This window comes from Colossoma macropomum, unplaced genomic scaffold (genome assembly GCF_904425465.1).
Source record: "Colossoma macropomum unplaced genomic scaffold, Colossoma_macropomum, whole genome shotgun sequence".
In the NCBI taxonomy this organism is placed as follows: Eukaryota; Metazoa; Chordata; class Actinopteri; order Characiformes; family Serrasalmidae; genus Colossoma; species Colossoma macropomum.
In genome coordinates this window covers 11,736,071-11,761,178 of record NW_023494793.1, presented here as the reverse complement: position 1 = coordinate 11,761,178, position 25,108 = coordinate 11,736,071, and the positions used below count along the sequence as shown (strand labels likewise).

The 25,108-nt window shown below is 40.0% G+C and overlaps 1 protein-coding gene across 1 annotated transcript in view; it reads left to right on the top strand.

Annotated features, from left to right (window-relative positions):
* antxr1a (ANTXR cell adhesion molecule 1a) overlaps positions 1 to 4,304 on the top strand; it is a 54,320-nt gene extending 50,016 nt beyond the window's left edge. The window contains exon 18 of the mRNA XM_036578503.1: positions 1,560 to 4,304. Coding sequence (XP_036434396.1) covers positions 1,560 to 1,916 — 357 coding nt within the window. The 3' untranslated portion in view covers positions 1,917 to 4,304. The remainder of the gene's footprint in view (positions 1 to 1,559) is intronic.
* Positions 4,305 to 25,108: the final 20,804 nt, after the last annotated feature.

The window sequence follows — 25,108 nt, the reverse complement described above, 5'->3', positions numbered from 1 at the left end:
TTTTTTTCTGAGAGAATAAAAGAGAGGTTATTAATTTTTCTCCATTCAATCGGAACACACTGACATCAGACGCACACTTCTCTACAAACCAGTGTTAAGTAAAGGGAGACGCAGTCCATGTAGGTGATGACAGAACGTAGGTATGTTCTTTAGTGCACTCGTTAACATGTGACGTGAAACCAAAAATAACCAGATTAAATGTATACAGTATAACAAAAACATGAAGCTTGGTTTGGACCCCCAGGTGTGAAAACACCCTGAGATGTTAAAGTAATGTTTGGCCAAAACTTACACACCCCCCCCTTATAAGCCATTATACAAAATGCATGTCTAAATCATCACAGACTTGATTTAAACCACGTGAAGATGATAAATAGAATGTTAGAGTGTTAAATAGATGAAAGTACATACAAAATTCAGGCTGCTACTATTGTTTTTATTAGCCACTTGTTAGCTTCTGTCCATTTTCATAGACACTTTTATAGATAACGATGGGAAAATTATGTAAATTAGACTTGTATGTTTTTTAACTGCTCTTCATTTTCCTGAAGAAGCTGTAGAGTAGTGATACGTGACAGGCCGAGATCCAGTCTCTCCATAAACCTCTTCATTAGCTGAGAGGAAGCAGAGCTCTGTTATTTTCTTTAAGTGTTTAGAGAAAACAGCAAGCCTTCCCTTCCTCTCAAAGTTATTGAAACCAAGTTTAGGTCTGGCTTTTACAGCTTCCTCAGTATGAACCTCACTGCAGGAGGTAACAGCTTTACTCCTCACCCCAAATCTGGGCCTGATGTGGACTGTACATGCCTTCCCCATAAAGCACGGGGTGTTGAGGCTGTATCTGGTGGAAATATTAGCGTGATTATAGCTTAGCTACATGTCAGAGAGACATTTTATGCTGCTGGCCCCTTCACCTGCTCAGACCAACCTGCAGTCCAATAATGAAGTAATGTAATGCTGCACATTCTCATCTCTAACACACTGATGCTGAGTGACGCAGTGACAAAAGCCAAACGTTTTATTAAAAAGGCCATCCAAGGAGGAACCTGCTGGGGTCCTTTGTAGTGCCTGCCAAAGCAAAAGCCTCATTTTATGTTTTTTTTTTTTATATCACCAGTTTTCAAGCCCTTGCGTAAATGTCAAAAGGGTTGGCTAACAATGGGGAGTCATTCTGGAGAAAACAACTGGGTTGACATGCTACTATTACTATTTTGCTTATGGTATGATTTACTAAAATGATGTAAAGAAAGGTTAATTTTTGAAACTGAAGACAAAGTTGGTCCTGATTTTATACAAGCTGTTTTTCTATGATCAAAAAGTTGTTATAGGCTACTGAATACTTCTATATTTAATACATTAAATGTTGTTGCTGTCTTAGGAAAATCTCTGAAACATTAATTTTACAGAAGAAAAAGTTGTTCTTAATGTGATTTTATACGTTTTTTGTTAAATTGCTCTGTCATGAAATACACAATGTACAGAGCACAGAAAAACGGTTCTATATTGAATATTGCTACGCTAATAACATGCAACTGACTCTTCCTCTAATTATATCTTTCCAGGGTCGCTGTATGAACTTCACCCGCATCAAGTCCAACACCCCACCCCGTTACCCTGCCTACAGTCACTCCACCCCCATCTACAAGCCCCAGCAAGGCTGCAGCCCCCCACCACCCCAGAGCCAGCTACCCCCTCCCCCCTGCCCTCCTCCATCCACTCCTCCTCCTCTTTCCATCACTCCATCCCCACCCATCACTCCTCCTCCCTCATATTCACCACCGCCAGCCTGGTCTCCACCCTCCTCGCCTCTTTTCTTCGCCCCGACCACACCCACAGGCTCTCTGCCTCCTCCCCCTCAGGCTCCACCCCCCGGGAGAGCTCCGCCACCTGAGCGCCCACCGCCACGCCCCTCTCTTTAGGGCTGAGGCTCTGACTGGATGGAGAGGAACAGGAAGTAAAAACTTGACGGCAGGACGTCACCAGAAGACTCGAGAAGTAAAAATCTGAGGGCAGGAAGTGCAAAAGACTCAATTTTCCCATATCCTCCTTCTCTTGTTTGCAAAACCACAACACGGTTGTGGCCTTTGACAGTTAAAAACTTAATTGCATGGACCCACCGGAGGAAACGAAGCGCCCGCTCTCTTGAAAAATGCTAGGAAATGGAATACAACTCACTTTTAAGCCATAAAACTACCGGGACTAGAGGAAGCAATATTCCAGACGACACTGAACAAACCAGTCAAGACTTCAAAGCTTAACAGCAGACTCTCACAAAAAGACCACCACTGCTCACCCCCAGTGACAAAATGGACATTCACTTCACACAATTTGCTTGTTAATGAACTCCTGAGAACATAGAGAATGGTAATAGCGGGGAAAAGCACTGACCCATGCCAAAATTAATGGATGCATATATTGCTGTTTCCCAAAGGCAAAATTCATGGAGCTACAGAATTTTACCAAAAAGCCCACAAAGCGACCACAATGCACGAATGATTTGAGATATGTATTCAGTGGGAAAAGTTGCAATATACATACATTTTCTTTTGAATTTACCAAGACATCCACCAACCTGCTTGTGTAGGAAGTTTGTAGATAAATCATTACAGGCCTATGCTAACGTGCAATGACACTAGTGTACTTGACAATGTCAAAGCATGGTACTTTGACATTTCTTTGGTCTAGGCTAGTTTTTTTATTTTTATCATAAATGTACTTTAAACTACAGACCAAAGAGCAAAAACTAGAGCAATCTTAATCTTACCAAAGGAAACATTCACTCTTATGTTAGTCATTCGCTTGTGCAATAGTGCTTTCAGTAAAAGGTCTAGGTGGAACATTCTGGAGTGGGGGGTGGAGCTCTGAAGAAACAATATCTCCTGAAGAAATGAGAGACATGCTAGTTGAGATATGGAGAGCAGGATAAACCTAGAAAGGTGTCTGTGCACGGGTCTTTTGGGCTATCAATGCAAAAAATAAGTGGATGTAATCTATTCAACACCTTACTTTGCACAATACATATCTGTAAAGGTGTACAAGAGCACAATTACCTGAGCTATTTTCCACATACTTTTATACATGCATTATGTATAAATATATGTATCCCTTCGCCTTTTCCTTTTTGATTTGATATCAGATAAGAGGTATTCTCGTTTTTGTTTACTTAACTGTCAGATAGAGGCTTATGATTGCATTGGCTGGAGCATGGTAAGTTTCTAAAGGAAGTGTTTTGCACACCTGGGAAGTTCAGTAGTTAACATTGAAACTGAGAATTCTGATTATTTTCATTAATCTCACGTCTGCCACATTACATCTTCGGAACACTGACCTAGAATAACCACAAGAGACCATTACGAGTAGCTTTGTTCATTGGAAACCTTTGCTAGCTTGCCAACGAAAACGTGTTCTGGTCAAGGACTAATATGCCACAAGTGTTTGTTTGAATATGTTTGTTTTCCTCTGTACCTGTTGTATATACATCATGTCACACTTTTACATAATGCGTAATCCTTTTTTGTTTGTGTTTTTTTTTTGCCGTTTTCAGCATAAGTTATTACAGTAACACTCATGCCAAAACCGTCTTTGAATGACACTCATGGCCTGTTTTCATGATAGTTCAGTGGTCTTCCATGCTGGGTGACTGTAAGGAATCCAAAGCAAATCAAGACAGCAGGCATTTTTTTGTACTTGGCATTCTCCTTGTGTTTTGCATCACTCACTAAAATAGTGACAAATAAGAGTTGTGTGTTTTTTTCTTTGACGGAGTGCTGGGGTAAAGAATGTCAGACAGACTAAAAGAATGTCAGACAGACTAAAAGGAGAACGCAGTTTGAAAATGGGAATAAACTTTGACTACTCACGAGTTTCAGAAAAATCTTTGCAGGGACTGAAAATGTATTAACTAGTAAATTCGAACACGTGTAAATTTGTGTGCATATCACTATGGATGTATCTGTGGACACTTATCAATCGACCTGATAAACTGGCCACTTATTTTCTGTTAACACGATAAAATCTTTTTCTCTACTCTCATGACACTTTCAATTTTTAATGCATCACTATGTCTTCTCTCCAAACTTAGTCCTGGCCAGACCATCTCCTTGTACATAAAGGCCCGTCCACACCTGGCATCATCTCACGTCTTGGGTAATCCAATCAGCGGACAGCACTAGGTATAGGTGTGAATGGGGTCAAATGTGTCTTGGAGATGCACTGCGACCCAACCACTCAAACCACCCTCAGAAGAGGTCAGGGACATATACAGCCACAAAGGACTGCCTAATTAACTGCGTCATCATAGCAAGAGACGAAAGGGGCAGCATAGCTTCCTTTTTCGTCTCCCATTTGTTTAAGTTGCATTTGCAATCCACATGATCTAAATATCTGTAACAGCTCACATGTGTACAGGAAAAAGGACTTGTGGGACTTTTCTGATAACAAGCACTGCGACAGACTGATGTACTAAATGTGTGCGATACTGTATCTCCCTTCTACCCTTTCTTCAGTCATGAAATCTGATCAAAAGCCATTACAGGAGAAATTTCAGACCTATGGAAATGCCAGGTGTAAAAGACTATCTTACAGTCCAGCTGTGATCAGATCATTTGGTATGAACAGGGCAATATATATGTATATACAGAACCAGAACAGTCAAAAACTTGCATAGTATCACTAGATTTGGCCCTGAAAGAGTCTTCTTTATTTTTCTATTTTCCTATTTTTCTGTTTTATTTTTTAGAATGACAGTGAAACATAAAAACAGCGAAATAAAACAGCTGGGGGTGGATCATTTCATACACGTATTTTTATCCATGTAAATGTTATGCTTTGCAAGCAAATTCACACATAGGCATCAACTTTAACATTTATACTTGTCTTAGAAACACATTTAATGCATTTAAGTGTAAGCTTTACAATTTAAGAGCAATCTTAAAGACTGGTATCAGAGCCAATCTGAGCATTTTTAAAGGCATCAGGTATCAGCTGTATCAAAATAATATTTAGGTGAAAATCTAAATTTACATAATTATCATAGACGTGGTCAATCAGCCAAGATCAGGTTCTTTACTTTAGCAATGGAGCTATGAGGCTAACGTTGCTGACAACAATTATAATACAATGTCAACAGTCAAAAACCTTTCTGTAAGTACACTCCCCTGCAGGGGGCCAAGCTCAATATAATGGTTTGTTCCTGATGGTTTTGGCGTGGTCAGAGTCCTTAAACCTTAGAGAGAATATTTGGTCTCACAAACTAGCTTGGCAATGTTTTTCAACTGTATGAAGCCATCAGCGCTCAGTGGAACAATACTGACTCTTCTTTCTGTAAAAGGTCGTCCACAAATTTACTCACAAGACTTTTGAAGAAAAACATTTAAAACATTTAAAGAAATAAAAGTGAACTAAAGTTATGTACCAAGTTACTTTACTTGTTTAATGATTTGTTGTTAAGACCATTAAAAGCTCAATGTTTTGCCTTTTTTTTTTGCACAGAAGTATACATCGCCAAAACTTCCCTCAGCCTGTATCTCAAACTTTATCCAGCTCTTCATTAGGTTATGGTTTACGACACAACATGACTTACTGTAAACTATTAAAATGAGTAAAACTTTACTTTGTAGCTTAATGCTGGGAGCAACCATTTAAAACAATATAACGTGTCACAGCCTTTTGAAGTTGTACCTTATATATGACACTATAGAGTGAGCACATTCAGCACAGTGATAAGCTAACTGGGGGGGTCTGTTAGCTGATACAGCCAGCTAAGTCCAGATGGCAGTTAGTGTTCTCCTCCAAGCGTGTTCGGCTGTACAATCACGATGCATTAGTGGTTGTTTGGAAAGATGCAGTGTATTCAACCTACCAGCCTTGTGTGAGGAGGAGGCCTAGCTAGTAGGTAGGAATAAGCCACAACTAATTTTGGGAAAAATAAAAACACATGCAAAAAAAAAACTTGATTAAGCATGTCGGGTGTCACTGTACTCACGGTTCTTTCAACGCAATTTCGGAGATCATCCAGTGTTGTGGAACCAACTACGAATGCTCTGAGCTGTTGGAGGTTCACTGCCCACGAAAATCATGTTGCACAGTTATGACTGATTCACTCTTATTAGAGTGGAGAACGCAAAACGCTTTCTGCTCAGGGGTCGCATCTCCTCGCAGACTGAAGGGAGCCATCTTCGGGTGACTGTCAGAAACTCTATGACCCCCCCTTTCGGTTGGTATGTGATTGGTTCCTAGACACCTCACGGTTGTAAAAATATAGCGCTTTGAAATCAGATGAATCTTTTTGAATCACCCTGTATTATATCAGCCAAAATACATCAGCTCAGTATTGGCTGTTATATCATATTTAAAGACTTAGGTTGGATCAGCGGCTAAAAAACAGGAGTGGGGCATCTCTACGCTCCAAATTTGGACTGGTGCTTTATTTGCTCTCACACAGACTTCAGCACACAAAGCTGGCCAGTATTTAGGCAAAGATCTTAAAGAGCTCACACTGTCATGGATGTGTCTGATATCAAAGGAGGTTAAAACTGCTTATGGTCACAGCTGGTGCTTATAGCTTTAGTACACCCTCTCTCAAGCACAGCCAAAGACAACTCCGCAGAAAGAAAGAGACGTTGCAAGAAACAGAAGTTCAATGTATTTGGGATTTCGCCTCACCTAACTCAAGCTGAAGGAGGGACATTCTCTTACATTCAGTTTCCATTCACTTTTTACAAGTCTCTGTGGTTTTATTTGTTTGTGAGCAGAGGAGGCAGAAGCATGACCTGAGCTCCTGCAGTGCAATGGTACCCGAGAGTTTTCAGGAAGCTGTTTTCATTTAAGACTGATCAAATGAACTATGGTGTATGTTTTCTGCAGCCAGTTTTAGTCCATTCTGCTCCTCAACATAAACTAAGCAATGCAGAGTAGATTCTTTATCTGTACTTTGCAATCCATCAAAAATGCCTTGATGTAATAGTCTAAAAGAAGACCGGCCTGCATTGTGCTGGTGAATCATGTGATTCCTTGACATTCCTTCACAGAAACTTATCTGGAACATCTGCCATTGTCCAGGAGGCTCACAGAACAACTGATTTATTTATTTTTTTAAAAGTTGCATATTGCGATATGTAATATAGTATCGCAAACACTACTACTGCGACAATGATTAGCAAACAATGTACTGTGCAACCTTATTAAAATACACTAGGAATTAAATTAGTAGTGTACTTTCACCTAAAAATGACATTGTGAGCAAAACTGTGATTATTTTCTATAAATTAAGGTTCAGGCTTGGTTTTGGCGAAGAAGACCAACAGATCCACTTTTTCTGGCTTGAGACTTGAACGCTAAATGTAGCGTGCATAGCCGTGCCGTTAGCAACCTGAAGTCTTTTTGGAGAAAAACAACTTTCACACAGTCTTGTGTTCGCCTGAGCAGAACTCCTAATCACCATGTCATTTATTCTCCCCATGGCTTGGGTTTCTAGGGCTGTTGAGGCATAGACAAGTACTGTTTAAGCATATGTAATATATACAATATCGTTTTAATTATTTTGCTGGCTTTATAGTGCACCATTTTTTAATCTGGCACCAAAGCAGAGCCTCACAAAGACTTTCAACATTGTAGCCAAGGCTGTTAACAGCTAGCAAGGGACAACAGCTCATGCATTTCGTGGACAACCACACCTCATCCCCAAACCCCAACCGTGCAGCACAAAAGCTCAGTACTGAATCCAAAAAACACAAACTCGAAGCCCAAACCTCAGCCAAACACACCAGGACAAGGAAAAATTCAACCATAGTCTAGTTAGCACCACTACTCAAAGACCTGAGATGCCTAACATTCTGCCCAACATCAATGTTCATGAGTTGGCAGTTGCTTCAAAATGCCCAGAAGAACAACTGACCAAATGAATACACATTTGTAGTAACGGAAAACATTCAACAAGATCTGCCATCCATGTTCAAACAGGTGTTCCAGACCAACCAGACCTTTCAGTGTGGTGTGAAAACTACATCACAGAAGGCTCTTGGATGCTTTGTACCCCAGACAACATGTCCCAGAGCTATGACATGGGAAGGATACTGTAGATTTGGCCATAGGACCATGTGTTACTAATTGTAAGGTTTCCAAATAGTATTTCCAGCGAAGTTTGCCGTCAGCCAATGGTGGGAAATTACGTATAGAGAATAAAGTTGAGAAACAACAAGGAATCTTAAGCGGTCACAACTGTTGTGCTGGGCAACTAATGACAAAGTCAACTCTTTTCCAGAGAAACACTCAGCACTGTAAACTGACTTAACAGGAACCGTTAGTGAGTTTATCTTACCCTCAACAATGCCTTGCTAAAAAAAGTAAATAAGGGGTGAGAAAGAGATGGAGCTAGCTAGCAAGTTAATAATGCACAGATGGCATTTGTTGACAGGAAATGTCAACAATCTTTGAGACAGACATGACAAAAGCAAAATGCAATGATGCGCAAATCATTTATACCCTATATTTAATTGAAAATAGTACAAAGACAACATATCAAATGTTGAAACTGAGAAATTATATTGTTTTTTGAAAAATATATGCCCACTTGTAATTTGATGCCAATAACACGCTCCAAAAAAGTTGAGACAGGGGGAACAAAAGGCTGATCTTTGGGCCCTCAGGTGGCACTGCATTAAAAACAGACATGATTCTGTAGTGGAAATCACTGCATGGGCTCAGGAACACATCTGAAAACCACTGTCTGTGAAAACAGTTTACCACTGCATCCACAAATGCAAGTTAAACTCTAAAACACAAAGATGAAACTCTGCATTAACAGGATCCAGGAATGCTGCCACCTCTCTGGGCCCAAGCTCATTTAAAATGGACTGAGGTGACGTGGAAAAGTGTCCTGTGGTCTGACGAATCAACATTTGAAATTCTTTTTGGAAAGTGATGGACACTGTGTCCTCCGGGCTAAAGACGACTCAGCTTGTTATCAGTGGACAGTTCGAAAGTCAGTATTCATGATGGCATAGGGGGGCATTAGTGCACATAGCATGGGTGACTTGCACATCTGTGAAGGCACCATTAATGCTGAACGATATATACAGGTTTTGGCAACATATGCTGCCATTCAGATGACGTCTTTTTCAGGAAAGGCCTCGATTATTTCAGCAAGACAATGCCAAACCACATTCTGCATGTATTACAGCAGCACTGCTCCGTATTAAAAGAGTCCGGGTGCTAAACTGACCTGCCTGCAGTCCAGACCTGTCACCACTGCAAACATTTGGCACATTATGAAATGAAAATACAACAAAGGAGACCCCGAACTGTTAAGCAGCTGAAATCCTATATCAAACAAGAATGGGAAAACATTTCACTTTCAAAACTACAGCAGTGTCTCCTCAGTTCCCAAATGCTTACAGAATGTTGTTAAATGCAGAGGTGATGAAACACAGTGGTAAACATGCCCCGTCCCAACTTTTTTGGAACGTCTTGTTGACATCACATTCAAAATGGGCATATATTTTTCAAAAAACGATACAATTTCTCAGTTTCAACATTTGATATGTTGTCTTTGTAGTATTTTCCTTTAAAAATATGGTTTACATGATACGCATATCATTGCATTCTATTTTTATTTACATTTTGCACAGCATCCCAACTTTGTGGAAATGGGGTTGTATATTTATTATACCTAAAACAGTGTTGTGATGTAACGGAATACAAGCATTCAGAACACTTATTTAGAACACAGAAATTACGTATCTGTATTCAGTCCAAGTAACATTTTGTACAGACAGTATTCTTTAGTTACCCTTCACATTTTCAGAATATTTTTAGAATACAAACTATTATACAATCATGATGTGTAGAAAAAAGGGCTTCTTTACAGACACCGAAGGTCCTGCTAAATCCTGAGTAATATGAAGCGTCAATTATTAATCTCAGCATTACTGAACTCTTTTGAGGGATGATGGAACTGAACAGTCTCCTCAGCAGTGAACATGTTCACAACTGATAAGCTCAGTATCAGTGTTGTACTGGACATTTCATTACATACATGCGTTAACTGAAAATCACAGCTACGCATTTTATAGTCAAATTTACAAGAAGTTACTGGTCTATGGTAAATTGTTTAGTTCATGAGACGGCAGTGGGGTCAGGGGAGCAGCAGTTGATTGAAGCAATCCATGAATGCCACAATAATGTTGACAATGTTGTAACTTGTTCAAACAAGTGTTCCAGACCAACCAGACCTTTCAGTGTGGTGTGAAAACTACATCACAGAAGGCTCTTGGATGCTTTGTACCCCAGACATGTCCCAGAGCTTTTACATGGGAAGGATACTGTAGATTTGGCCATAGGACCATGTTTTACCAATTGTAAGGTTTCCAAATAGTATTTCCAGCGAAGTTTGCCATCGGCCAATGGTGGGAAATTACTTATAGAGAATAATGTTGAGAAAAAACAAGGAATCTTAAGCGGTCACAACTGTTGTGCTGGGCAACTAATGACAAAGTCAACTCTTTTCCAGAGAAACACTCAGCACTGTAAACTGACTTAACAGGAACCGTTAGTGAGTTTATCTTACCCTCAACAATGCCTTGCTAAAAAAAGTAAATAAGGGGTGAGAAAGAGATGGAGCTAGCTAGCAAGTTAATAATGCACAGATGGCATTTGTTGACAGGAAATGTCAACAATCTTTGAGACAGACATGACAAAAGGAGCTGTATGTGACGTAACTGAAGCTGAGATGTATACGTCTGTATGTATGTTTGTGGATGCGCATTTACATTCATGGTTGGCACTACAGCAATTACACATAGGGTAGCCCCAAAAAATATTTAGATACTTAAACCATTTAACCATTCGTAAAAGACCTGGTGACAGTAAACGAGTACTAACAGCCCTCTGTGATGGTAAAATCTCATTTAATGCCAGTTTGTTCATTTATTTTTTTTCCAACAATAGAAAGACACTAGTATTCCCACTCACAAACATAATATAACATATTAATAATAATAATAGAACTTTTAAACATGTTGGGTGAACTGATATCCCACATTAATACCATATTTACAACCCCATTTCCAAAAAAGTTGGGACGCTTTGCTAAATGTAAATAAAAACAAAATGCAATGATGTGCAAATCATTTAAACCCTATATTTAATTGAAAATAGTACAAAGACAACATATCAAATGTTGAAACTGAGAAATTATATTGTTTTTTGAAAAATATATGCCCACTTGTAATTTGATGCCAATAACACGCTCCAAAAAAGTTGGGACAGGGGGAACAAAAGGCTGGTAAACTTGAGTAATGCTAAAAAAACAAAACACCTGACGGTTGATTGGCAACAGATCAACAATATGATTGGGTATAAAAAGATCATCCCAGAGAGGCTGAGTCTTTCAGAAGTAAAGATGAGGAGGGGTTCACCACTCTGTGAAAGACTGCGCAGGCAAACAACAATGAGAATAACGTTTCTCAGCATAAAATAGTAAAGAACTTTTGCTTTTCATCATCTACAGTACATAATAACATTAAAAGATTCAGAGAATCTGGAGAAAAGTCTGTATGTAAAGGACAAGGCCAAAAACCAGTATTTGCTGGCCGTGATCTTTGGGCCCTCAGGTGGCACTGCATTAAAAACAGACATGATTCTGTAGTGGAAATCACTGCATGGGCTCAGGAACACATCTGAAAACCACTGTCTGTGAAAACAGTTTACCACTGCATCCACAAATGCAAGTTAAACTCTAAAACACAAAGATGAAACTCTGCATTAACAGGATCCAGGAATGCTGCCACCTTCTCTGGGCCCAAGCTCATTTAAAATGGACTGAGGTGAAGTGGAAAAGTGTCCTGTGGTCTGACGAATCAACATTTGAAATTCTTTTTGGAAATGATGGACACTGTGTCCTCTGGGCTAAAGACCACTCAGCTTGTTATCAATGCACAATGTCTTTTTCAGGAAAGGCCTCGATTATTTCAGCAAGACAATGCCAAATCATATTCTGCATGTATTACAGCAGCATTGCTCTGTACTAAAAGAGTCCGGGTGCTAAACTGACCTGCCTGCAGTCCAGACCTGTCACCACTGCAAACATTTGGCACATTATGAAATGAAAATACAACAAAGGAGACCCCGAACTGTTAAGCAGCTGAAATCCTATATCAAACAAGAATGGGAAAACATTTCACTTTCAAAACTACAGCAGTGTCTCCTCAGTTCCCAAATGCTTACAGAATGTTGTTAAATGCAGAGGTGATGAAACACAGTGGTAAACATGCCCCGTCCCAACTTTTTTGGAACGTCTTGTTGACATCAAATTCAAAATCGGCATATATTTTTCAAAAAACGATACAATTTCTCAGTTTCAACATTTGATATGTTGTCTTTGTAGTATTTTCCTTTAAAAATATGGTTTACATGATACGCATATCATTGCATTCTATTTTTATTTACATTTTGCACAGCATCCCAACTTTGTGGAAATGGGGTTGTATATTTATTATACCTAAAACAGTGTTGTAATGTAACGGAATACAAGCATTCAGAACACTTATTTAGAACACAGAAATTACGTATCTGTATTCAGTCCAAGTAACATTTTGTACAGACAGTATTCTTTAGTTACCCTTCACATTTTCAGAATATTTTTAGAATACAAACTATTATACAATCATGATGTGTAGAAAAAAGGGCTTCTTTACAGACACCGAAGGTCCTGCTAAATCCTGAGTAATATGAAGCGTCAATTATTAATCTCAGCATTACTGAACTCTTTTGAGGGATGATGGAACTGAACAGTCTCCTCAGCAGTGAACATGTTCACGACTGATAAGCTCAGTATCAGTGTTGTACTGGACATTTCATTACATACATGTGTTAACTGAAAATCACAGCTACGCATTTTATAGTCAAATTTACAAGAAGTTACTGGTCTATAGTAAATTGTTTAGTTCATGAGACGGCAGTGGGGTCAGGGGAGCAGCAGTGGACTGAAGCAATCCATGAATGCCACAATAAATGTTGAGAATGTTGTAACTTAAGTAAACATAAGTGAAAATATTAAGAGAAGAATTACATTAAGTGTGAAGTAAATTAAATTTACAACAGCAGATTTTTTCCTATGGGCCTCATCAGTGGCCTCTTTTTAACTGCAGGGCCGAACGGTTCTGAGCAGAGGGTAACCGTTCCAGGGGCTTTTCCATATGAATACGCTTCGACATAGAACTCTTAAAAACTCGGCACGTTTTTTTCGGCACGGTTAGCTAAATGTTCTCAGGGCTACAGAACTGTTTGGTGGGATGACATAGCTATTTGCTGACTGCTTCTACGTTTACCTCCATGTTGTGCCACCACATCCTGCCGCGTTATTTCAAACCCGAAAACAAATAAGTTTAGTTCTCTCACACAGACGATGAAAGCAGAGCACGATTTTAAATCCACCTCTCAAAAAACGCCAAAGCTTCAGTGTAACACCAATTTCTAAATATTAAACAGCACCGATAACCACGAGAGAGTAGCTGTTAGCATTAGCTTAGCTAGCACGCTGCCAGCTCTGCTCACCACAGCCCAAGCTCGATTCTGACTAACAAACATTTATTGACACAAATTTACATGATAATGACTCAAATCTGAGGATGCAAAGTCGAGTGGCTGATATTAGAGGGACAGAAACCCGAAATTAAACCTCTTCACTGGTGTCTGGAGCTGGAGCCTCCTAGCTAAGCTACTGCTACCTGGATCTTCTCTCCTAGCTAACTAGGCTTAGCTAATGAGATCCAAACACTCCAGTGCAGGTTTGATTCGACTAACCGGTATCAGAAGTATGGACGATACAAACTTAGAACAGTGACAGCAAAGTCAGCAAACTGATTGGTGTTGGAGTGACAGGAGGCTGAAATCGGACCCCGTTCTGTAGTGCTTTAAGCTGTGGCCTGCTAGGCTGAGCTAATGCGAATGTACGATGCCTCCCACTACAGTAGGGGCTAAATTCTAGTGAACTAATGATTAAAAACACCCATTTGGAGGATAAAGACATATCTGAGAGCATAAATTTGAATGACTGGTGTTGAAGTGAAAGAAAAATAAAAAACAGAATTATTCTGAAACCTGTTGGATGACGCTAATGCTAGTGCAGTTGGCCGGCTACAGGTGAAACATGCTGCAGGTTTCAGTAACTGATGTTCAAATAACAACCGTTTAGAGGATAATGAATCTCGGAGCAGCCGAGTGACTGGTTTTGAAGCGAGAGACGGAAGAAGCAGATAGCCACTCATTTGTGTAGTTTTCTTCAGTGCTTCCTGGTTCTGATATAGCGGTACAAGAGATGGGAAAAACACATAACAGGTCTCACGAGTCCGGACCAGTGCGGAACAGCCCAGTACAGCCCTGAGAACCATTTGGCTCAACAATGGAAAAGAGACCTATATGTATTCTAAATGAATTCTAAACATGTTACTTTTTACGTATTGTAATGGAATATGTTAGGCCTACCACATATATTTAGGACAGTGTATTCAGGATTTGCCCTTATTTTCCAAAGTATTCTGCCCAACCCTTTTAACATAGAGATTGATGCAGAAGTGTGGATATTGAGAAATGACCTTAAACCTTAAGTGGTCACAACTGTTGTGCTGGGCGGCTGGTGACACGAAAGTCATTTATCTGTTTTCCAGGGAAACTAAAACACTCAGCATTGTAAACTGATTTAACAGGAACTGTTAGCGAGTTTATCTTATGCTCAGTGAGGCCTTGCTAGAAAAAGTAAATATGAGGAGAGAAGGAGATGGAATGAGAAAGAGGGCTAGCTAGCAAGGGAGCAATGCACAGACGGCGTTCTTTGCATTATGTCATGCATATCTGGAATGAGCTCTCTCGGAAAGAATTAGAGCAGCCTCTAAAGACGGGAAATGTCAACAGGCTTTGAGATAGTCATGCCAAAAGGAGCTGTATGTGATGTAACAGAAGCACAGATGTATGAATCTGTATGTATGTGTACATTCAGGGTTGGCATTATAGCTATTTTACATACAATGGCCCCTGAAAGTATTTAGATATTTTAACCATATAACCATTCGTAAAAAGGCCTGTTGTCTGGTGACGGTCAACTGTGTACTAACAGCCCTCAGTGACAGTAAAAACTCATTTACCGTCAGTTTATTCGTTAATTTATTGATTTACAATAGGAAGACACTGGTGTGCACTAGTTAAACACTCAGTGCTGCATGCAGATATTATGCCTATATAAAAATCCACATATACTGTATAGTGTACATTTTAGGACATCCTTGCACCACAGTGTCAGGTCTTGGGAGTTAAAACAGAGTAAGCTAAGTGGCCTTGGATGGTCAAGTTTCGTGAGACATTCGCTTTTTCATTCTTTATTACAAGATGAATTATAGTTTCACAGACAAATTAAAGACGGCAATAAAGCACAATCGCAACTCAACTATGGCAAAAATCTAGTAACGCGATACGTCAAGAAATTTTCACGATATACAATATAAATTTTTTCAGACATCTGATCAGTTGGAACAAAGGAAGAATAGCCAGGAGGGCTACATTTTAAAATATACTATCAACAAAATGTGAATACAATAATTTTTACTTAATATTTGGCATTCTGTGTTACACTAAATCCAGTGAAGCAGGACTAATTTTAGTCTCATTATAATGAAACAGGCAGTTGGTCAGTGCTAAACAAGTACTGACGATATGCATGATATGTTCAGAAAAGCATAGTGTATTGTATTGTGTAATTTCATACCTAACTCAACTGCGCTTTTTTCACAAAATCAAGCTTCAACTCACACGCTATCACTGTGTTTACTCCAGTGTCCGCTTTAGTGTTAAAGAGCGTCTGAGAAATTTTAGGAAGAAACTGCTGCTATTACTTTTTTTACATTTTGTTGTTATTGTGATTATTATTATTGTTATGCCGGTGAATTACCCTTTGCAGAAAAGGTAAAGCAAAAGGGAAAAAAGTAACCCCATCAAACCATAACATCCCCCCGCCCTGCAATTTCCACATGGTTAACTGAAAGAGTGGACACTGTGAGGACCTGTACAGGAGTAACTGGTAAAAATGTTTTAACAAAATTATTTGTTTTAGAGAACAACAGTTTTGGCACATCAGCAAACTGATCGTGGACTCCTTGTGTGAAAAATGCCAGAAGAATAATTCCAACTAGACTGCAAGTTTACTATAAAGAGGTGGGAATGTCAAAGTCTGGGGCTGGTTTACTTAAAAAGGAGTTGGTGGTCAGTGAGCTTGTGTTCAATGATGGGATCATTAACTAAGAAGTCATTTCAGATGTCAGCCTGCAAAACAAAACTGCTCAACTCATAACAATTTGAAAAGAAAAAGTCACATTTTGAAAGAACACAAAAAGAAAAGGTTTGGAACGGTCTATTTAAAATAAATGCCATTTAATGTGAAATCTTGTTTCCTAAAGCAAAGAACTTAATACATTTTTAAGTCCAAATACTTTTGAGGCTACTGTATATGCATTTCAAAACAGCTTCACTATACAAACAGCAAAAACCATGGCCACATTTCAATTCCTCCACTAAGCCCTACGCCCCTGATCCTAATGGGTGCAAGGCAATCACTTAAGATACACTGGCTAATGTGCTAATAGGGTACATGCTAATTTGGCTAACAATGCTGGGAAGCCAGGAGCCGCCAATTAGTGCTCATTTGAATGGTGGCTATACGTTCATTGTTAGCAACCTTGGTATTTCGACAAAACAGTCTTTTAGAACAGTGTTATTTTCCCTGCTCAAGACCTGATTCAAATAATCAGCTAATTAACATAGCCCTTTTCTTAGACCCAGGAAAATACTAAAACGTGCAGGGCTGGGGTTCTCCGGGACTGAGAACCAATGGCTTAAAATGATTTTTACAACATACTCCATAAGTCCTAGCAGTGAGCTAATTCCCTAAGATTGTGAGGCTTAAACAGGCACTCCGCCTTTTTCTCAGGACCTCAAGAGGCCATTACAACATTCATGTCTGGAACTGCACAGTGTTTTTAGCAAAATGTAGAAGACCAGTCTCAGGTAGCCCGAACCTCATTAATCTTACTAGCACTTTTGTCGCTACAGCTGATGGTGATGACGTCCTCTGGGTACCATCCTACAACTCACAAGTTCTGTTCTGACAGTTACTGTGGTAACACAATGAACTACATTTTCCAGACCTCATCTTCACTGACCTCAATTTCAAAATGACTGAAATGGAGGCCTGTCTCATTAATGCTTTCTTTGCCGCTGACGAAAATAAATGTTCCTGTCATCAAACTGTCACAGTAATCAGTAATCGGCCTCTAAATAAATGAAGGGTGAATTGAAGCAAAGCAAAAGCCACAAACTTTTAGAGCTGAAGAACAATGACTGCTGAACCCCATGAACTCAGAATTCTCTGGAGACTTTTGGTAAGCTCAGGCTTGGCCACAAAATGCATCTTTTTTTCACCACGGTGCTGCATGAGCCAAGTTCATGGTGAGTGGTGAATACCAATGTTGTAAAGATTGAAAAAATTTGTTGCTGGCTGGATTTTCTCTTTCTGAATATTGTGTTTCAAGTTGGAATAGAGTCAACGTACTGCACCCTAGTTGCTGACCCACCTATGGCTGTAACAGCCTACACATCAACAGCAATTAAAAGCTGACAGATCAAAACACATTTCGCTGCCAAGACACTTAAATGTAATTCAAGCTGGGAAAAGGCTTCTCTAAAACAACGTTTTTCGAAAAGCCATCAGCTGTTTCCACAAGGGCAGTGGATAGTGGTTGTGCTGAATGGCTGTATCTTCAGCATTTTGGTCACTGTTTGGCATCTGTGGTGGAAAAATTGTTCTAATTGACTAATTCAGCAGAGTAGTAAATCTCCCATTGTTTGTGTGGCTGTCAAAATGTTATGGGCTGAGAAAGGGCACAGCCTCCATACGATATGCTAACCAAATGCTGGATAATGCTTGAAAAAACCTTTAATGGGCTTTTCAGGACAACAACAAAGAATGATGTTGTTTACTGGCTTTCAAAAGTGCTTGTTAGTGGGAGGAGGCCTGTAAGCTCTAAATGCCAAAGAGGCGGAGCAGGTCTACATGTGGAAATCCAGAAGGCCTTTCAACAATGATTTGCCTCATGTTACTGCTAGAAGCTGTAACCTGTTCAAGTAGCCCTCCTAGTGATGTAGACACTGACATCTACTCGCTATTTAAGTAAAAAAAATAGTGATTGTATTAAGTGAATACTGATGATATCACTAAATGTCAACTTTCAGGGTACTAAGCGTTCTTTTAGCATTTGAGTGGTAATCACACCTGAAATTTTGGTCTGAACCCAAATACAGTCTGTGAACTTCCTGTCCATGTCCTAATCAGACCCCTAATCACATCAAGTTTAAGTCCAAACATGACCTAAACCACATCAGGTTGAGTCCGAAACTTACCCGAGCCTAAAAACATTCTGTCTGAAACTGACCCGAGCTGGTGCTCTTACGAATTGTCTTGCTTTGTTGAAACGTCCTTCCATAGCACATATTTATAGGAAGCTCCCCTGCATAAAACTGTAGGTAGAATATTCTGATGGCCTAAATGGCCTTATCAGAGAGAAAGTAATAACATTAGTCTAAAGTCTGTATTAATATTAAAAACACAGAAAACCTTAGATACTATAAAAAACTAAAATACTATAATATGCAATGGATATGCACATGATGCAACACCAGCTCATTACAGAAGTGCCTTATAAAACCTCAAGCTTTTAATGGAGGTGCGAGTTAAATTACCATGTGGATAGTATAATAACTATTACTTGATTACAGATAAATAAGATACACAGTATTATAAAATAATGTAACATTAAAACAAATGGCTGTCCAAAATGAAGCTTACATTCTGCTTTGACTAATTTATTTATCAAGGAATGCTTTCAAACATCCCAAACGTTGTTTTGGTCTGGATAAATTTTCCACACAGTGCTGAGCTTCACCTGTTTAAGCCTAAAGCTGTATTTATTTACAAATAACATGTAAAAAAAAATACATTTTTGGTCAAATAAATTACACCTAAACGTCCTTTTAGCTGCATTAAAACTGTTTTTACCTCGCATCCTCGCTCCGGGCCGCGGTACCAAATCCTGTCCAAGTCATGAACGTCTTCACTCGGCGGCCATCTTAGTACCGCCGCCAGCCACACAACACTCCTCTCTTTCTGAATTGGGAGAAACCTGAACTCTCGAGAATGAAGGTCAAATTACCGTTTCAGAAACACTTTAAATCACTGATAAAATCCGACAAAACTCCATAAATAGTTTTTTGGCTCAACAACGCAGAAAAAACGTATTTTTTCGGATTGTTCGGGACACTGCGCATGCGCAGATCTCCGCAGTTGGGGGGCCATGTTGCGTTACGAGCTCTCCCATTTATTTTCGACCGTTGACCGAGCTCCTCTTTATAACGACTCTCAGTCTGTCAACAACACGACGGGGTAACTTCAAAACGCATGATTAATAAACGACTAAATGACTGGAGTGAAAGAATAAAGTAAGCAGAAACGTTAAAGGTGAGAAACGCAGGGTGAAATCTTTTATTCTGAGGCAGCTTGTAGAGAGGAGAAATACCACTTTATAATGTCTCCCGGGTTTCTCAAACGCTAGAGGGCGCTCGAGAGCGCGTTCGTAATGAAAGGGTTAATTAGGACCATTTGAGCAAAATCATTATTTATAAATGCATAAACATTTTTAATATAAAAGAATACGGTCGTATCCTTAACAAAGAACAGCATAAAACATTTTAATACATTTTAATAGAAGTTTAAAATGGCGCCTCATATACGTTAATGACGTCAGTGAGCGCGAACAGCCAATGAGCTGCTCCGTTTGCCAACCAGTCAGCACTCAGTAGCAGTAATGCTGCACAAAACCCATTGGCTTTAGAAAAAAGGAAACATACAGGTGAGTTTTCTTTGCTTTTTTTTTTAGGAAAATACCTCCTATTTTTGAAAATTAAAGGAAAGTTCTCGGCAAGTGATTGGAAACTATTTTAACTTTCTGTTTTTAGCTGTTTGGCTCCTTTTACTCCCATTCATTGAGGACTCACTCGCAGGCACCCTCTGGCGTTTTGCAGTCATGTTTTTGATATAATGGGGGAAATAGGAAGAGGCCAGGCTCCGCATAAACCGCCTTAGGGCGGGCTATGAAAACCTGGATGTAAAACTTTGAGCCGAACCAGACACATACTTCGAAAATGACAGCCAAACAGAATGTCAGCTGTTGGGTTCGGATACATATTCCAAACTCTAATCAGCATACAAAATTTGAGCTTTCACAAACTTCCCCTGATTAGCATTTGGTTACTGAAACTACCAAAGTGAAATTAGAAATTATCTTAATGAAAATACCTTAGTGATTGTTTACAGCCTCCTGGACCTCCTGATAGACTTTGCCATTTACACCGATCAGGCATAACATTAAGACCACCTCCTTGTTTCTTTGCTCATTGTCCATTTTATCAGCTCCACTTACTATATAGGTGCACTTCGTAGTTCTGCAATTACAGATTGTAGTCCATCTGTTTCTCTGCATACTTTGTTAGCCCCCTTTTACCCTGTTCTTCAGTGGTCAGGATCCCCATGGACCCTCACAGAGCATGTACTATGTGGGTGGTGGATCATTCTCAGCACTGCAGTAATACTGATGTGGTGGTGGTGTATTTGTGTGTGTTGCGCTGGTCTGAGTGGATCAGACACAGCAGTGCTGCTGGAGTTTTTAAACACCTCAGTGTCACTGCTGGACGGAGAATAATCCACCAACCAAAAATATCCAACCAACAGCGTCCTGTGGGCAGCGTCCTGTGACCACTGATGAAGGACTAGAGGATGACCAACACAAACTGTGCAGCAACAGATGAGCTATCGTCTCTGACTTTACATCTACAAGGTGGACTAACAAGGTAGGAGTGTCTAATAAAGTGGACAGTGAGTGGACACAGTGTTTAAAAACTCCAGCAGCACTGCTGTGTCTGATCCACTCGTACCAGCAAAACACACACTAACACGACACCACCATGTCAGTGTTAATGCAGTGCTGAGAATGATCCACCACCCAAATAGTACCTGCTCTGTGAGGGTCCATGGGAGTCCTGACCACTGAAGAACAGGGTAAAAGGGGGCTAACAAAGTACACAGAGAAACAGATGGACTACAGTCTGTAACTGTAGAACTACAAAGTGCACCTATATAGTAAGTGGAGCTGATAAAATCGACAATGAGTGTAGAAACAAGGAGGTGGTCATAATGTTATGCCTGATCGGTGTAAATATGGCATAAGTTCAAAAATGAATATATTTTGTTATCAACAATTTGGGTTGAATCAATGATCATATCAATTCAATATGAACCAAAGTCAGAGTCAGAGTCACCCCTGTGCTTGGACAAGTTTTAAATAGGCCAAATGCTTGAGGTGCAATATTAATCCTTAAAACCTTTCTGAGAAATGTATATTCTGATCCAGCAGTAAGCAACCAACAGAAAGGTCAAAGAAGTCTTGATGATGAGCTTTTCCAAGCCTGACAGTGTGCTATCAGAATTAATACCTAAAAGAGCCACTCTGTCTACACAGAGCTACTAATCCCCCTTTAAAGGGCAATCAGAGCAAAAGCTGCCCCAGAAAAATAACAATCCTAATAGGCTAATTAAAACCACTCTTTTTCTTGGAAGGCAGTAAGCGCTGCCAACGTTCTCCAAAGTTTGTAAAATTCAAGCTTTATCCGCCTTGTGCAAGGGAGGGAGACACAGAGCCTTGGGGAAAAATAACCAGCTGGTGAAAACAGACTGCAAGAAGCACTGTCCACCATGATGAAGTACTAACCTGAAAGATTTCAGCATGTGACATCAAATCAACACTGTCACTGCTGAAGGCCTCCGAAGATGAAAACAACAGGGAGATTTTGCAATAAGGACACCTTGATCCTCACTCGCAGTCCAGCTGTGGTGTTTTTCCTCTGTAAGTTTCGCTCTTGAGGCATTAGAGGCAGTGCTCCAGAGGTTGAGCAATCAGTTTAAACACTGGCTGTAGAAACAGAAAAAGGGCTGTAAGCAGGTAAAAGGCCTGCTTGCCTTTTTATTATTCTGAGAATTATACAACGGAAACACAATCAGGAATGAGCTGGTGGGCATATCCTGGGGCTTACATACGAATAATGCCTCATACATGCTATAAATACAAATGTGGTTGTATGAAAGTAAGTTTGATACTATACTAAACTCTATTTTATAACTACACCAGAAAAAATGTTAGACCTGTCGTTCCTCATAAGGACACAATGACTACAGAGTGATGACAGGATTTCAGCTAAGCCCCACCCACTAACACAGAAGTTATCAGGAGTGATTTATGCTGCCTTCAAGTCCTGTGGAAAATGTCGTATTTACAAGCCCACATTAACATATTTGTTTCTAGGAAACTCAGATTTTTCTGTTCTGACTTTCCATGCAGAGGACCAGGAGGCCAGTGGTCTCCAATCTGGTCCTGGAGAGCTTCCTTCCTACAGAGTTTGTTTCCAGCCTGTATCCAATAAGCTGCTCCAACCCTTTCTTATTTGACACTAATACATCTGATTCAGCCAGTCAAGAACTTGGGAAGAGGTTGATTAACTGAAGCAAGTGTAGCAAGTTGTGGTGAGAACGAGGCTCTGCGGGAAGGTAGCATTTTGTTTCCAACCAAAACCACTTGAATGTGCATCACGTCATACTTACGACTTTTCGACTCGTAAGTAGGAACTTTCAAGGAGGAGTTCAATACCCATCCTGCTTTTTGAATGAGACACAGTACAGGGCAGCCAGTCAGAACAGACACAGTATACATGGGCTGGAGTTTAGGGAGCCAGCCTTGTGACCGGAAGGTCACTGGTTCGATCCCCTGAGCTGACAGGACATGACTGAAGTGCCCTTGAGCAAGGCACCTAACCCCCAACTGCTCCCCGGGTGCCATGGATAGGGCTGCCCACCGCTCTGGGCAAGTGTGCTCACTGCCCCATAGTGTGTGTGCATGTACTAGTGTGTGTGTGGTGTTTCACTGCACAGATGGGTCAAAATGCAGAGGTGCAAGTTCCCCACTGCAGGACTAATAAGGGTCTTATATCTATATCTAAGGAGAGGTTGGATAATGGTCAGGTAAGAACAAAATACAAGGTTCCCCACTTTAAAGTTACTGAAGTTAACCCCTGTGATGTCACTATATGGCCAAAAGTACATGGACACCTGACCATTACACCTGTATGGACTCCTTGGACTTACCTCCACCCCCTATGTGGCTATAACATATATTTAATGTTAGTCCAGGCTGCTACAGTCGACTGGAGCAAATCTAGCAGAGTAGAAATTACACAAACTGACTTGTGGCAGAGGTGGCATCCTATGCCAGTGCCATGTTTAAATACACTGAGCGAATCAGTACGAACCATTCTACTGTCAGTGTGTGTCTATTGAGATTACATGGAAAGTGCTTGACTTTATACACCTGTTAGCAATGTGTGTGGCTAAAACACTTGAATAATTAGGAGGGTTGTCCACAAACATTTGGCCATATAGTGTATTTGAGCACTTTTATAAAGGTCACGACTTTTCGACAAACTTCAAATAAACTGTTTATTTTTGTTCTTCTCCCTTCAGTATCTAGTCAGTAAATCCATCTGTGTCTCACAAGAATCAGAGGAGGTATTTGACATTTTGACTTTTCTGAGCTGCTGCCCAAGGCGGATTGAGCACGCGTCCTGTCTGACACATTGATCCCTTTATGACTGACATATTGAGGAATAGGGAACCTGCTGTTCCTCCCTTTGGCTCTTTCAGGACCCCAAAGGACTGCCAGATGGCACGCGGCCTGACAGAGGCTCAAAGCTCAGTCCCACAATGAGAATTCAGCCTTTTTTTTTAAAAAGCTCTATTAGAATCTGTCAAATATGTTCCATCTTCACTTTGAAAAGATCATTGACTGGTGGCAAATGAGAGATTTCAATCAATCAGATGTACTTTTATCCCCCATTTCTCCCTCATTGGAGCTACAAGGCTAATGTAGCTAACAAGTAAAGGAAGCTTATGACTCAAGTATTAGCACTGCGCTAACCGCATACATCACACACTTCAACCACACTACATTGAATGGCTAAAGACAGTAGTAGCAACCATCTTAAAGCCTGAATTTTGTCAGCACTTGAGTACATTTTTATAGATAACTGTATATCGTAGTGTCAGACAGCAGTCTATATGAGGTTGCCTAACAACTCGGCACAGTTTTTAAGGGAAGCATTTGATTATTTATGCATGCTACAATTCTAACAGATGACCACAACCTTCCATTACTACATCAACATGTCCTGGCTGATCAGCTACTTTTGTGACAAGGGGAAAACTGTGTTCTAGTGAATATTACCAGGAGGCAGCAGCTCTTCTGTATTCACACTCGGCCTGACCAGCAATAACTGTACAACGCAGTTGAAATCCTTTAAAGGGACTTAATTCAATGGTTAAGATGTAACCAAAGTCTTTCAGAGTGGTTTGGTGTGAAATGCTCTGTTCTAGAGAAACTTACCAGGTCAGAACTGTTCACAGTGGTGGTGACAGGAACCACACAGATCTAAAGACATCTGAAGCTTGTAAAGGCTACATCACAGAAAGCTATCATGAATATGTTGACTCATGTCTGAAACACCGTTTTGAGCCAAAATGTATTTTTTAAAGTCCATTCATTGCGGGGAAGTACATGCAGGACACAAGGCCAAAGAAAACACATACATTCAGGTTTTAGCATTATCAGCGTTACATATAAAACATGTAGGTTTGCTGGATAGTAAGTAAAATGGCTATATTTGGTTGTAGACATTGCAACCCCTGGTTTCTATCACAACCACTGTAAAGAAATCTGAGGCTTTTTTATACAGTGAACTATTTCAAACCACTCTGAAGAAATTTCCGTCATTTAATTAATGCAAAAATTTTGGAAAAAAAAACACTGGAGGTCCCTTTGACTGACTTGGACTTTCATGCTTTATAGAAGCACTGCTTTATCTGGATCTTGTGGTACTTTTATACGGCACACAACAGACAAGGGAACGATGGGAG